The sequence below is a fragment of the Ursus americanus genome, chromosome 21, assembly GCF_024610735.1.
Source record: "Ursus americanus isolate L20-20 chromosome 21, mUrsAme1.1.p, whole genome shotgun sequence".
Taxonomy (NCBI): domain Eukaryota; kingdom Metazoa; phylum Chordata; class Mammalia; order Carnivora; family Ursidae; genus Ursus; species Ursus americanus.
This window is the reverse complement of record NC_142147.1, coordinates 32,993,576-33,009,414: the sequence shown is the minus strand read 5'-3', so window position 1 is coordinate 33,009,414 and position 15,839 is coordinate 32,993,576. Positions and strand designations below refer to the sequence as shown.

Sequence of the window (15,839 nt, the reverse complement as noted above, 5' to 3'; positions counted from 1 at the left end):
CACTCCCACCCTTGATGGAAGTCAGAATCTTGAGCCTTCTCCCTGCCATCTTGGTGACAACGATACTGGGTTGGAGACTCCTAACTCAGGTGTGTTTTTTCTTCTCTTAATACAGAGATCGGGTGTGCTTGTTTTTTTTTTTTTTTCCACCTTCAACCTCTTTCTTGATTCCCTCCTATTTCTCCACAGTGGAGAAGGGTGAATCTGTGTTGTGTTCCTGGAGTTTGAACAAGATGTCCTCTTGCTGGCCTGGCTTCCCTCCTGCACCTCCTCACATTCGCTTGGTGGGAAAGAGAAGCAGCTGGCTCCAGGTTCGCTGAGCACCTGTGGGTGCCAGACATGGTGTCGGGTGCTGAGGCTCCAGCAGTGTGTGAGAGGTGGTGTGGTCCTTGCCCATCTCAGCCTCTTGCAGGGAAAACCCCAGGCAGCAGCCAAACATTGCAGCGCCCTGTAATGTGGGAGCGCCGTGCGTGAGGGAGGGGCCGCCAGAAGGAGGAGGTTAGAGGTGGAACTTCCAGGTGGAAGCAGCATCTAATCTGAGACCCAAAGGTTGCTTGGAGTTGTGGTCAGGCAAAGAGGAGAAGGAAGAATGTTCTAGACAGTAGACACTGGATCTTTTTTTTTTTTAAAGATTTTCATTTATTTATTTTTTTGACACAGAGAGAGAGCACAAGCAGAGGGAGCTACAGGCAGAGGCAGAGGGAGAAGCAGGCTCCCCGCTGAGCAAGGAGCCTGATGTGGGACTCGATCCCAGGACCCTGGGATCATGACCTGAGCTGAAGGCAGATGCTTAACTGAGCCACCCAGGCACCAAGACACTGGATCTTATTAAGATTTGTGGAAAATATATAATATCCACTTCAAACATCATCAATAAGCCACATGTGTACCTCTTCCTCAAACATTTAGTTACTGCTAGAAGCCAGGCGCTGTGTACCTGGAAGTGGGTCTCTGCGTGCTGTGTTCTGGGAATATAATGATGAAGAACCCAAGATGCTCACAGTTTAGGGAAGAGAACAAATAAATGAGGAAAAGACTAATCAACCATACCAAATTTCCGTACCATACCCAAACAGCCAACATTGATTTCTTGAGCCCATGCTATGAGCTCTGTATACATAGTAACTCAGTTAATCCAGGATGTAGGGCCTCTCTGTCTCCGCATTGTACAGAGAAGGAAACTGAGGCATATTGAGGTGAAATACCTGGGGCCCATTGTTTGGTACTTGGATGTCCCAGGATTCAGAGCCGGTGGGTCTGACCTCACACCCACATTCTTAACTGCTGCTGTTTTGCTTCCTGAGGGATGGGGTTATCTGAGAGCTCAGACGAGAGCTATATCATGTTTGAAAATGCTTTTTCTTTCTCTCTCTCTTTTTCTTTAGGTTCTCGAGATCATTATTTTTTTCTATAATTCAGTTAAAGAGACATTGACTTTGCGCCCACTGTGTGCAGGGAACTGGCCTGGTCTTCCAGAGAGCTTCAAGCTAAATGAAGCCAATGAAGGGATCAGAAGGTCCCAAATGACCAGCTGTGAAGCCGAGCATGCTGAGAACTCAGGGTGCAGACAGATGGCTACGGGGGGCCCTGTGGTGGACGGTGGGCCATGCCCAGGAGCTCGGGGAGGAGGGGACAGCTGCCTGGAAGAGAAATCTTGCAGGTGGCCCTGAGGATCTGCTGTGTGAAGGTTGAGAGAAATGGCATTCAGGGACCTGGGGACAGCTGAAGCAATGGCCTGGGGGCGGGAAAGTGCAGGCAGCTTCAGAGAACTTCAAGTCATCCTGGGAGGAGGGTGTTTTAGGGGCAGGAGTGAGTTCAGGTTGGAAGACAGGTGAGACCAGCCACAGAGTTTGGGAGTGGAGCCACAGCAAGAGAAGATGAGAGAACAGATTTTATTTATTTATTTATTTTAGTTTTTAAGTTTTTTATTGAAATTCAATTAGCCAACACATAGTACATCATTAGTTTTTGATATAATGTTCAATGATACATTAGTTGCGAGAAAATGGATTTTAAACCAAGTCACTTTGCACTTTGAAGACCCTAGGGAGCCTCTCTGTGGTCTAGGATTCTGGCGCAATAGTGCTTTGAGGGTTGGCATGGCCCTGGAAGGGATTTAGCACAGGAGACATGATTTGACCTGTGGAAAAAGTTTTTTTTAATCAGGTTATTTTACATGTTGGATTTGTGCTTTGCTCTCCTGTTTAAAACATTAAGTCATCTGACGATAAGCATAAGATGTACGATCTATCCCTCCTGGCAATTCTAAGTAATGTTGGAACCTCAGCTTTCCTAAAATTCATGACATGTCAGGAGGCATCATTATAACATGCCAGATAATGGCTAACACGACTAAGTGTGATTTTTAAAAATTTGTCAATTTGGGCTTTGCTCTTGAATTCAGGGATTCTGTACTCGGGGACAGTTAGGGGCTGGGACAGTGACCAGCCGTGAAATAACCACACACGTATTGAGTTCAGGTGCAGGTTGGGTGCTTTGATCTCTTTGTGACGCTAGTGGGTGCAGTGACAGGGGGGAGGGTGTCTTTTCAACTTCAGTCCCCCCACCCCCTGAACATCCTGACCGCCCAGCCATGCTTCTGTTGAAAGACGGTGCCGTCCCTGACTGCTGAGTCTGATTCCTCCCGACGCACTGGACGTGTAAACCTTACACCCCCTATCCCCACCCCCGCCTTCCCATCTCGGGGTGCTCTCAGAACCGTCCACAACGCTTTAGGGATCTTGGGTGAGTCAACCACAGACCAGGAAATGGCTCTCATGCACAAGAACTATCACTTTCTCTTCTAAGAACTGCAGCTGGAAAACCCGAACCCTGCAGTCAACAAAGTGATAGTTTCGCTCAACCTTGGAACTGATGAGTCTTCTTTTTTGTTTATTTTAAGCCTCCCTACCACCCACCCCTCTGCCATACTTTGCAGCTGAAGGTGCTCCAGTGTGAATTGCCCTTAAGGTGGTCCCAGCCCTCCCTTTTCTCTGTGAATCAATCTGCATCCCACGGCACTGATCACGACTAGAATAGTAGGGCGAATGGGCAGGACGGGTGATTCCTGGGCTTGCATCTTTCCATGGGGCCAGAAGCAGACCCCTTTCCTGCTCTCTGGCCTCTTGTTCTCACTCCCTCTCCTTCGGTCAGGAAATGGAAACTTCTGTAGGTCTTTGATTATACGTCTAACACTTATTCCTTTATCCGCTCATTGATTGCGTGCAGGAATGACTGAGCCATTTCTGTGTGCTGGGCTGCACTGCTCCTGGAGATTTAATAATGACCAACACAGCCCTTGTCTTTATGACTCTATCTAAGGGTGAGCAGGGAGTCAGACAGTCGAGAAAAGGTACATCAGGATTTGCAAGGTATGCAAGATCATTATCCTGCAGCATGATGACCTGCACTGTCCAAGATGGTGGCTACCAGTCAGGTGTGGCGAGATTTCAGTTAATTAAAATGAAACAAAAAGTTTAAAATTTCAATAGCCATATGCAAGTACTGGTTACTGTATTCGGCAGTGAAGGCATAGAACATTTCCATCATGACAGTACTTTCTGTTGAAAAGCAGGATCCTTGTCTGTTTCTGCCCATCAGCGTGTCCCAGGTGCCAGGCACCTCATAGGCACTCCCTAATTGTGCGCTGAATGAATGGTGGAAGGTAAAGGCTGTAAAAGAAGAAGGATGTCCATACAGCTGCAAGAAGAGGGATGAGCTGCTCTGGAAGACTTCCCAACCAGGTAACAGCAGAGCTGCATTGAGACGGGCGAGACCTTTAGCACACGGGCATTCCAGGACAGAGAGGGACTCCGGTCACTTGACCTCTTCCTTCTGTGTTCTGATGGCTCAGACTACAAATGGTGTTACTACTTTCTGTGCAAGGGGAGGAAAATTCATAGCACTGACACTGCGCTGTCTCCTTGGGTATCTCTGAGAGGTGAGATCTCGCTCGGCTGTCATGAGGCGGAAGGGCCAGTTTGATAGGAGTCATCTAGGTGTAAGATGAGCCTGATTTCAGAAAACAAATGTTTTCATGCACGGGGCTAATACAAAGTTGTGGGAGTGTGACCAGCACATTGGGAAGTGAACATGGAATGCGTCCCAACGTCAGGACTGTTAATTATGAAGTTGGCCCGTGGTGCAATGGAGTTGCTCCATTTGTTTTTCACTCATTCATTTCCCCGATGAGCCCTTTGTACAGCAGTTGCTGTTTACCAGACACTGTGCTCAGTCCTGCAGATGCAGACGTGAGTAACTCTCAGGCTTGTCTCCAAAGAGTTCAGTGGGGTTATCAAGCAGATATACAGATGATAACACAGCAAAATGAGCTTGGCTTGGTAATAGCATCACACGACACCGGTCCAGGTGTAACATCCGAATTTTCCTTCCTGCCCTGTTTTGTAAAGATTGGGCTCTTAGGAAGAAAAGTAGAGCCAACACCAGTGGGAGGGCCCAAGACTAGTATTAGATTTGAGCGTTGGTGCTTGAATTAAGCGTCAAGTTTGAAATCAAGATGCTGGATGTTAAACCCTATCCTGGCACTTTCTGATGGCATGATGACTTTGGCTTTTGGTTTAGTCTTCTCTAAAATGGGGATAAAATTGTGTCTTACAGGGTTGTTGGTAGCATTGGAGGAGGTAAGCTATGTGAATCGCCTACTAAGTACCCAACAAAATATAGGTATTGCATATGGTGAGCCGTCGAGAGAAAGGACCTTGAAGACGAGGCTGTACTGACCCTAAAGTCTCCATTTTGGATGGTTCTGGGCAGGTGTAGAGATCTCTCCTAACCCCACTGCCCATGATGACCAGAGTTGCCCGAGTTCCTGAGAAAGACCATTTAAGTATGGCAATAGCATGGACAGTGCATCCCTCAGTTGGGGATAGCATCCTCTGATGATCTGCCTGAACTTTCCCTTCCTTCCTCCCTATGACCTTCTGCGCCTGAGGTTTGACACGGTCTTGGTAGGGAAAATGGGCACAGACTCCGATCCCTGCCTGGACTGGATGTGTTTCTTGAAAGCTGATACCGTGTGGTAGAAGTCTTCTGTGGTCCGCAGCTCATCCGTGCCGTCCTCTCTGGCCCCCTCCAGCCATTTACCTCTGCCTTTCCTCATCCCAGGGCAGCTTCCCATGTTTTTCTATTTCTCTTTGTGTGTCTTACAAACTGCAGTGCATTTCCTGACACACCTTTCCTTCCTGCACATTGACAGGTGCACGCCATTTCTTGATAGTTTTGGAGTTGTCCCTCCATTTCTCAGTTGATTGGCCCGGTTTCCTCCTCTCTGTAGCTGAGTTGAGCTGATTTTTTCTGTCTTTAAGGGTCTCTCCTTAGGGAATCCTTCACTCACCTGAATTCTTTCATCTTTGGTTTAATCGGGTCATCTCTATCTTTTAATATATTAATCTAATCTTCTCTCAGATTAATGCAATTTTTAATATATTTGGATTTTTTTCTTTTATTTTGCCTTCTGTTTCTCTGCTCCTTCTCTCATCCCCATTCCCTGAAGTTTTGAAGCTTTGTTAATGAACTGTACGTTTTATAGGTTCCCTCACAATGGGCTGACTTAGAAGCCAGCCACATATTATATTTGTATTCTTAAATTTTAGCATACATACTGAACTATGAATCTTTTCAAACAAATAGGATGTCCTCCTATTGAATATAGCAAGGAGGACACCACTTGGCTTAAATTCTCATCGGACATCTTGTTTTTGTTTTGAACACCCAATGTTGTTAAACACCAGAGATAGTATTTATTATTTTTGTAGTGAGTGATTACATTTCTGAAAAAATTTTTCGTTTATTGAAATTTTTTATACTTTATTTTTATTTTTATTTTTAATTTTTTTTTTAGAATCCAGAAGGTATTTTATTTATTTATTTATTTAGGCTTTTAAAAAAATAACATATAATGTATTATTTGTTTCAGGGGTACAGGTCTGTGATTCATCAGTCTTACACAATATACAGAGCTCCCCACCACACATACCCTCTCCAATGTCCATCACCTAGGCACCCCATCCCCCCCACCCCCCTTCACTCCAGCAACCCTCAGTTTGTTTCTTGAGATTAAGAGTGTCTTATGGTTCATCTCCCTCTCTGGTTTTATCTTGTTTCATTTTTTCCTCTCTTCCCCTATGATCCTCTGCCTTGTTTCTCAAATTCCACATATCAGTGAGATCTTATGATAATTGCCTTTCTCTGACTGACTTATTTCACTTTGCATAATACCCTCTAGTTCCAAACACGTAATTGCAAATGGCAAGATTTCTTTCTTTCTTTCTTTTTTTTTTTTTGGTGGCTGCATAATATCATTTATTGACATTTTTTAAGACCAACTTTGTTTCTTGAGTCCTATGTCTTCCTCTGAATTAACTGTTTTATATGGTGAAGTTTCTCTTTGTAATTCCTTCAGACTCTGGTAGATAAATGCTGTTGGCATTGGGGTGTCTGAAAAATGCCCATTTACTCAGACCTTTAAATGCTGTTTTAGCTGGGTATAAAAGTCTTGGTTGACACTTGTTTTCCCAGTATTCCAATGGCAGAAGTTCTTTTTTCTTCCCAGGCCAGTGCTGTCCCTGTTGCTATCAGTCTGTCAACCCTTTGTGATAATGTGATTTTTTTTCCCCCTCCAGACCACATTTGAAGATCTCTTTACCTGTGGCATTCTGCAGTTTCACTATCATTTGTATCTTCGTCTTGCTTAAGAACCAGAGTGCTCTTTCAAACTAAAAACTTGCCTTTTTTTTTAAGTTCTAGAAAATACTCAGTGATTACCCCTTCAAATATTATTTTCTTCGAGCTATCCCATGAATGGAATTTTAGTTTGATTCTTATTTGCAGGATATTTGTTTTTTAAAGTGTATTTGACTTTTTGTTTTAAAGTAATTTAAAACTTACAGAAAACATTGTCAAGAGGCTCTTTTCACATTCACTGGTTTTTTTTTTTTAACATTTTATATGTTTGGCCTCTCTTTCTCCATATGTTTATGTATATGTATGTGCATATATATGTTTAGATATAGACTCATATACATACACACTCATAAGTTATGTATAAATGATTATACAAGTTATATACAGATTATTATTCTTTTTTGAACCACTTCAGTACGGATTGCATATATCCTGCCTCTTTACCCCTTAACGTTCAGTATGGGTATTTTCTAAGAAAAAGGATACTCTCTTAAGCCAACACAGTTATAAATTTCAGAAACTTAACATTGATGTAATAATCTATGATCCATATTCCATTTTTTCCTATTATAGTCCAAATTTCTTCCATTCCAGTCCCACTGATTTCTTCCTCGCCTTCCCCATTCCGTATTTGTTTGACCCTTATTCCATTGAGAGAACCCTGTCTCTCCACAATATCACACATTTACTTATTTGCTCAACCCTATCCTGCCTATAAAATAATTCTGGAATTGCCCCCTGCCAACCACTATGAAAACAAATCCACTAGGGAAAGTTCAGGGTTTGTTTGAGGGTATGTAAGTCATAATTTTGCTTTCAAAGGTTACTTGTATTGGTTCTCTACCCTCCCCCATTGTGCTTATGATAGGATTAGATTAGATTCTTCTCTTTCTGTTTGCATTCAGTCTATTTTTCTTCATCCTCCCTGATTTTATTTTCTTGACATGCTTTAATATACTTCTAGCACTTAAAACAGACAGATGCACTGAGAACAGTGTCATCTCTCCCCTTCCCCTTCTCCTCTATTCTCCCTGCCAACTGCTTGTGCCCACTTGTATTTGCATAACCAGTTTCATCTTCTTCTGGTGTATTCCTCCTGTGTTTCTTTCTGGAAAAAAAAAAAAAACAGATGTAGCTCTTTCTGTTTTTTTCTTACACCAAACGTAAAGTACTTTTGCACCTTGTCTCTCTCCACTTGAAGATATATTTTGGACACGACGCCCTGTTAGCTCACAGAGACCGTGCTCATTCCTTTTCATAGCTGCGTAGTATTCCATTGTGTGGTTGTACCTAGTTTATGTCCCCAACCCACGCTTGGGTATTCGGATAGTTTCCAATATTTTGCAATTGCATAGAGTGCTGTAAAGAGTCATCGTAGGCACATATATTTTTGTCCTGTTAGAGGTTTATGTTGATGTCACATTTCTAGAATTGGGTTGCTGGCTTGAGAGTAAGTGCATAAACAGTTCTGTCACGTGTTGCCAAATTCCCTTCCTTGCTGTTATGCCATTTTGCCTTCCACCCACAATTAAGAGAATGCCCAACTCCCCACATCCTCTCTGGCAGAGCATAGCGTCAGGATTTTGAACTTTTGCCAAGCGGGTGGGTGGGAAATGGTATCTCAGTATAGTTTTAAATCTTACTCCATTATTTTGGGTTTTAATTTGCATTATCAAAGAAAGTTGAGGTTTTGTGCTTAAGGGCTATTTTCATGTAATATTTGTGGGTGCCTGCCCATATCTTCTGACTACTCTTCGTTAAAGGAGGAATTTGGGTCCTTCTGACTTGTCTTTAAAACTTCTTACAATTTGGGGATCTTAGTCTTTTATCTGTGATATGCCAATATTTTTCTCCCATTTGCCATTTTTCTTCTCATTTGTTCTTTACCTTACCCCCACCCTTATTTTTTTTCCTTCTGTTTTTGAGAATTTCTTCTTATTTTCAATGAATGTGTGTTTTTTTCTTGTATCTGTCACTTTGAGCATTTGAAACATTCCTGTTTTAAAGTCCTTGTCAGATTGTTCCATGATGCTCATTTTATCTTCTTTGGAGTAATTCATGTCACAAGTGTTGATTTTGTTGGCTAGGTTTCTAAGCCTTAGATGTCTTCAGGTTTTGGAATTTTGGTGTAACAGGCTCATGTTAAGAAGGAAAGTTGTGTTTTGATTTTGTTTGCTTTCTCTCCCCGCCTCCCTCTCTGATAGTTCGTGTTTGCCTCCACCTGGCCCGGAGCTCCCAACAAAGGTGTGACCGTGGGCAGCAGGTGGTTTCCTTATTGTTGTCCTGCTTTCATGGAGGGGGCCTCGTGCCACCCCCCAGTGTCAAGCCCTGGGCCTGGGTCCCCTCTCCTGTGTTGTGTGGGACACTGGTCTCTGCCACCCTTGAGTGTGCTTCCTGCCCAGTGCTCCACGTAGTGCTTTGTGTCGACATTCTGCCTCTCACGCACAGAGATGATTATCTTGTTTGTGAGTCCAGTATTTATCTGCCACTTCCGCGTGTTTGGAGCAGAGGGGCTGTGTCAGAACGTGATTTTATGGAACTTTCTTAACGTCAGATACTCCTTTGTACTTACTTCGAAGGAAGGAATGTGGGAAGGTTTGAAGGGAAAAGAAGGAAGGAAACTGTTCTGTGTCCCAGGAATGCGGCCACCATCACTTCCTTTACTTGGCAACAATCCTGTGAGGCAGGAATGTTTTTTCCCGATTCACACGTGGGTAATAGGGGCACAGAAGGTGGGTGAGTGAGCCGCCCAGGCTTGTAGCTCATGAGAGGGAGTGTGGGGGTCTGAAGTCTGGCCCGTTCTTGGGTTTCCCCCTGATTTATGGACTCACAGGGCTGTCAGTCCTCTCTGTGCCTGGAATGCCACATCCTGGCCTGGGTCTATGCCTCAGGCTTAGAGGCTGGGAGGAGGAGCAGGGCTTACCAGTTAATTCCTCTTTTTTGGAATGACTTGGGGTCCTTCAGCTAACGTTTGTGGAGCGCCTAGGATGAGCTAGGCACTTGCTAATCCCCTGTTGGTTCTTTAACTGAACTCAAAGCAGCCCTGAAAAGCAGGTCCTGTCAGCCCCATCTTGTTATCAAGGAGACTAATGCTCAAGAGCTCATGTGGCTTCCAAGCTTCTCCCAGTTAGCAAACACAGGGCTGGAATTTCCACACTGACTGGCTGCAGAGCCCTCAGCTTCCATGCTTCCAGCATGTTCTGTTTCCCGTGGTGTCTTCCCGGTAAGCCTGCCACAGTCTCAGGAAGCACAATGCCACAGAGGGGGAGAGACTTGAGGACAGCTCGGTGTGAGGCCAGTATCTCTGAGGTGCTGAGGGGCTCTGGGGAGCAGCTTTGCTCGGAATCTCCTAAAATGCAGGGCCCATGTTAGCTGCTTTGGTGCAGATGTGAATTCAAGCCCTCAAGGAGGCTCTCCTCCTCATGTGGGCCCAGAGATGGTGCACCCTGCAAGGCACCATCAGAGGTGGGAGCCCAGGGTCCTGAGAGAGAATAAACCCGTCTGTTTTCCTCAGGTAGTTTTGTGGTTTATGGGGTCAGATGGTCCTTTGCGGGCTGCTTTATCCTGTGCTCTTGCAGAAGGAGCACAGGCTTTGAATTCAGAGACACCCCACTCCCGTTGTTCTCTGTCACATCCCTCGATATTTTCTCATCTGTCCCAATTTTAGGTAATAGTTTACTTATTGACTTTTGATCTCCTTGACCCGAAGCATAGTCTGTGAGGGCAGGGACCTTAGTTCTCTGATTTTTGTTGGATCTCCATCACCTAGCATCCGGCCGGCCCATAGGAGGTGATAGATAATCACATTTCAAATGAATAAATAAAATGAGGGAGAGCTGACTCCAACCCAAGTCCCACCATTTAAAATCTTTGTGACTTCCAGCCAGTTATTCATTTTTCCTTACCTGCAAAATAGACAGAGACAGGCAGTTTCGTAGGACTGTTGAGAAATTTGTAGACAACCTGTAGAACTGTTCACAAAAGGTAAGCCTCCTGTCCTCCTCTCTCATTAAATTGTTAATTAGTACCTTGACTTGGTTGGGGGAGGGGGCAGGAGGATTTCGGTCAAAGCTTTCCCAGACCTGGAAGGCGCTGATGTGTACAAGCCCCGAGCTTCTGACTTCTCACAGGCGAGAGCCAGTGCCCTCCGAGAGCAGCTCTACGACGCCCTAACCTCTGCCGGCAAGGCCAGGGCACGGATCTGCCCGGGCTGCTGCAGAAACCCCGGCCAGCTCCAATTAGGAAGTGCTTCCGAAGAGCTGAAGGTTTTGAGGTTAACCCTGAAGAAACAGCTCCCTCTACACCAGCCTTTTAATTAAATGCTCGAGTTTACTTTCCGGAGTTCATTGAATCATTTTACCCGCATCATGGGGCTTGACAAAGCCCAGTTGCTTTGAGTAATGGAAAAGTACGAAAGGAGGAGGCTTCAAGGACGCTGTCCGACGACACAGGCCCTGCTGCTTCTGTGCCACTTTGTGGTTCTGTGCTCACCTGGGTGGGGACCCAGCATGCAGGAGGAGGGGTCTGTCCGGGGAATCATTTCCTTTTCCCTGCCTTAGACTCGGTTCTTGAGATTCTGAGACCCACGAGGCTAAGTGAGGACCCGAGTCCACCCCCAGGGTGACTCAAGGCTCCAGGGGCCAAGGAATGATTCCCATGGACTTCTTGGCGCACAGGTATTATGCTGGGCTATGTTGTGTCTAACAGTGATCCTGCCCTTAAGATGCTTACAGTATTGCTGGGGAGACAGGGTTCATGCAGGAAAATATTGCCGGAATATTTTTGTGCTGAGCCAGGCAATAGTTATTATAAAGCAAGTAGGAGCCACCATTCATTCATTGCTTACTGTGTCCTCTTTCTTGATGCTCATAACCTGTTCTCAGAGGATCAGCCAACAGGGCGTGTTCACTCTGTCCACACAGTAATTTTCCCAACTAGGGGGCAGGTTGGGTTTCAGGCTTCCCTTGGGCTTCCCAAGCTTCTGGTTGGGTTCCAGCATCCCTGCTCTAAACTAAATGAAAGGCTCTAATAGGTAGTAAGTCCCTCTCTGTGTTTCCTTGTACCCCCTCCTCCTACTTCGCTGCAGCTCCATTCTGCATGGGGTAGTCACCCACCACCCGCAGCAGAAATGGGGACACTCAACAAGATCTTCAGACCTTCACCAGCATTCATGAAGAGGGCTCACCTGGGGTTCAGGGAGGCACCTGGTGTTGGATGACCCCTGGTTTGTCTGGACCCTGGCTCTCAGAGCCTGGTTGCTGAAGCAGTAGCAGCAGTTTGGGGTGGGGCCCAGCAGGTGGATTTTTTAACAGTTCTCCAGGTGATCCTGGTGTACATTCAAGTGTAAAAACCACTGGTCCAGGTTCTCAGACCTGCCTGCATGTCAGAATTGTCTGAGAACTGTTTTGTGGGGTCTTAAAAAAATATTATTATTCACTTAATTTTAAAATAAAAAGAACTTCACTTTTTAAAACAGTTTTAGACTTAGAGAAATACTGGGAAGGTCATCCAGGGAATTTCTCCATATGCCGTAACCTGCTCCCTCCTGTTATTAACATCTTATGTTTAGAGTGGTGCATTTGCTACAGTTGATGAACCAATCATGATACGTTGTCATTAACCAAAGCCCTTAACTTTATTCAGGTTTCCTTAGTTTTTGCTTAATGGCTGTTCTAGCATCCCATCCAGGATCTCACATTTCAGTGAGTTGTCATGTCTCTTTAGGCTCCTCTGGCTTTGGCAGTCTCTCCTACTTTCCTGGTTTTCGATGACCTTGACCGTTTTGAAATGTACTGATGAACTATTTTGTAGAGTGCCCCTGGATTTGGATTTGTTTGATCTTTTTCTCAGGCCTAGACTGGGGTTGTAGGTTTTTGGGAGGAAGACCACACATCGTGTTGAGGGCACACACCATTACTGTGACTCATCACTGTTGATGTTGGTCCCTGTCACCTGGCTGAGGGGGCTTTGGCTTCTCCATCTGCCCCAGTCGGGTTTCTCCACCACCCAGTTACGACCCCCGCCCCCCAACTTTCCATGCTGTGCTGTGCGGAAGGAATCACCGGCTCAGCCCACACTTAACGAGTGGGGACTTAGGCTTCACCTCCCTGCGGGCAGGGAATCTACAGAAACTGGAATTCTTCTGCATTCTTTTCCCCCTTTTATTTATGAATTTGATCATTTACTGACATCAGTATGGACTCACAGGTATTGATTTTATATTTTCAGTTTATAACGCAATTCTAGTCTATTGTGTTGCTCACGTTGTTCAACCTTTGGCCATTGGGAGCTCTTTCAGTTGGCTCCTCTGTCCTTTTGACATTTCTTTTCACTGCAGAGATTATTTTTTATTTTTTTACTACTTCCTTCCTTTCTGCCACCACAAGCTTATCTTGTGTGTTTCCTGCCCCAGACCTGGGATCCGCCATTTCTTCAGGGAGTCCTGGTTCCTTTTACTGAGAATGGTATCAGAAACCAACGTCTGGGCCCTCGGTGTGCTCGCTGCTGTTGGGGTGTCAATGGTTCTGGGCCCTCTCAGCTGACAGATGGAGGAAATACACGTGTATGCACACGTACCTGTAACTATGTCCGAATGTAACTCTGTATCTGTGTTATAGATGCATGAGTTCATCCTGATGTCTCCCACTCTGAACCCACTGCCGCACGGACCCTTCAACGCCCCCTCCCCTGACTTACCTGTAAACTCCCACTCCAGTGGTGAAAAGCGTTGCTTCTCTGCCATCCATCTGCCGTCCATTCATTTAACCGTTCACTTCCAGCACACGTGGATAATAGTGTCAGAATTCTGAACTCTCACCCACCCCCATGGGAATGGGCTTTGCCAGCTGCAGCACAGGGTTTCTCTATGAGCTGTCTAGCCTTTAGTTGTATAGACTCCGGTCATTCCTAGAGTTTCTGAGGTGCTGAGGGCCTCCCACCCTCTTCAGTGAGGTTGTTTCACACATTGGTCATACAGTTCGATTCTTTGATAACATGCTTCATGCCTTCCTTGGAGTCCCCCAGTCTCGTAAATTTATTTATTTTAATTTGCATCCTTTAAGCTTCACTGTCTGTGCAGCAAAGTTCTTTGAGTTTTGGCAGATGCTTAATGTCTCACATTCCCCATCGTGGTCTCCTGTAGAGTTGTTTTACGGCCCTCAAAATCCCCTGTATTTCACATGTTTCAAGTCCACTTCTACCCGATCCCTGGAAACCTGATCTTTTGACTGATCGTGTGTAGTTAGAATTGTGCCAGGCGTAGCCCTTCACACTGGCCTCTTGCACTTGCACTTGTGTACGTTCGTGGCTTGATAACGAATTTCTTTGTATAGCTGAATAATATTCCACGATATGAACGGACCTGTTTGTTTATTCATTCCCCTGGCAAAAGACATATTTGTTGCTTCTGGGTTTTGGTGATTATGAATAAAGCTGCAGTGTTTTGGTTGGTTGGTTGGTTGGTTTTGTTTTGTGGCCATCAGTTTTCAGAGTAGCGGGTTCCTTGCTGCTGAACGCACATGAGCCGAGGCGGAGGCTCCCCGGTGGAAGTGTGGGAGGGGGATTGAGGGTCCTATGGGGCCCTCCGCAGAGAGCACTCTCTGTCCTAGCTCAGATTTGGAGATGAAGCAGTTAAGTCCTGGGCCCTTCTCCACCTAAGAACAGATGGTGCACGGAGGTCCCAGCCACATCCAGTCTGAACGTTCTGTGATCACCCTCTCGTGTGGCTGTTCTGTGTCAGCTTCTCACTTTGGTTGTCTGATTTTGGAAGGTTCTGCTTTGACCAACGGGGGATTAAACCTGCACAGCCCTGTGAAGAGGAAGCTGGAAGCAGAGAAGGACTATGTCTTTGACAAGAGGCTCAGGTACAGCGTCCGACAGAACGAAAGCAACTGTAGGTTTCGGGACATTGTCGTGCGGAAGGAAGAGGGGTTCACACACATCCTGCTGTCCAGCCAGACCTCGGACAACAACGCACTGACCCCCGAGGTGAGAGATGGGGCACCTGCAGGGAGGGTCTGGCTGGGGAGGACTTCTCACTCGGAAGGGGGCACTGGCTTTCTCTTTGTTTCATCAGGAGCCAATGACAATAGCCAACACACATGCAGACTTGACTCTGGGACACACGTGCTAATCACTTCATATACATTCTCCATTTGATCTTTATGACCAGGTGATGATACTATCCCATTTTACAGAGGAAGACCCCAGTAAATGGAGAGATTCAGAAAACCGATCTGGGTCTCAGAATTAGTCAGAGGGCAGCCCCAGACCCCAAACACCGTATCTTGGGCTTTTGCAAGCATGCCAAATTTCCTTGCTTTGGAAGGAATCCGCTTTTTTTTTCAATTGAGACAGAATTCACCTACCATACATATCACCCTTTTAACGTACCGTTTTGAGGTACACAAGGTCATGTAACTATCACCACGATCTCGTTCCAGCACATTTCCATCACCCCCAAAGGAAACCCCATGCCCATTGCCATCCCCTCCCCCTTTTCCCTTGCTGAGACCCCAGCAACCACAGATCTACTTTGTCTCTACACATTTGCCCATTCTGGACATTTTGTGTAAATAGAAGTGTATTGTATGTGGTCTGTGACCAGCTCCTTCCACCGAACATGATGTTTTCAAGGTTCATCCATGGGGTAGCACACGTCCGTGCTTCCTTCCTTTCCTTGTATGGATATGCCACATTTTGTCTATCAGTCATTCAGTGATGGGCATTTGTCTTGGTTCCATCTTTGACTACTGTGTTATGACGAATATTGCTGCAAACGTTTGTGCGTGAATTTCTGTGCGAACACGTTTTCAGTGCTCTTGGCTCTATTCCTCCTTGTGGAACTGCTGGGTCGTATGGTGACTCTGTATTTCAGTTTTTGAGGAGCTGTGGGACTGTTTTTCACAGCAGCTGTGCCATTTTCCATTCCCCCTGGCCATGTACGAGGGCTCTAGTGTCTCTGTCCTTGTCGACACTTGTTATTATCTGTTCTTGTTATTGTAGCTGTTGGAGTAGGTGTGAGGTGGCATTTCACCATGGTTTTGATGTGCATTTTCCTGATGACTAATGATGTTGGGCATCTTTTCATGAGTTTATTGGCTGTCCCTCTGTTTCCTTTGGAGAAATGTCTATTCACT

At 45.5% G+C, this 15,839-nt stretch overlaps 1 protein-coding gene across 1 annotated transcript in view; it reads left to right on the top strand.

Moving 5' to 3' along the window:
- CDYL2 (chromodomain Y like 2) overlaps positions 1 to 15,839 on the top strand; it is a 166,139-nt gene that overhangs the window by 123,761 nt on the left and 26,539 nt on the right. Inside the window, exon 3 of the mRNA XM_045796056.2 lies at positions 14,471 to 14,688. Coding sequence (XP_045652012.1) covers positions 14,471 to 14,688 — 218 coding nt within the window. The remainder of the gene's footprint in view (positions 1 to 14,470; positions 14,689 to 15,839) is intronic.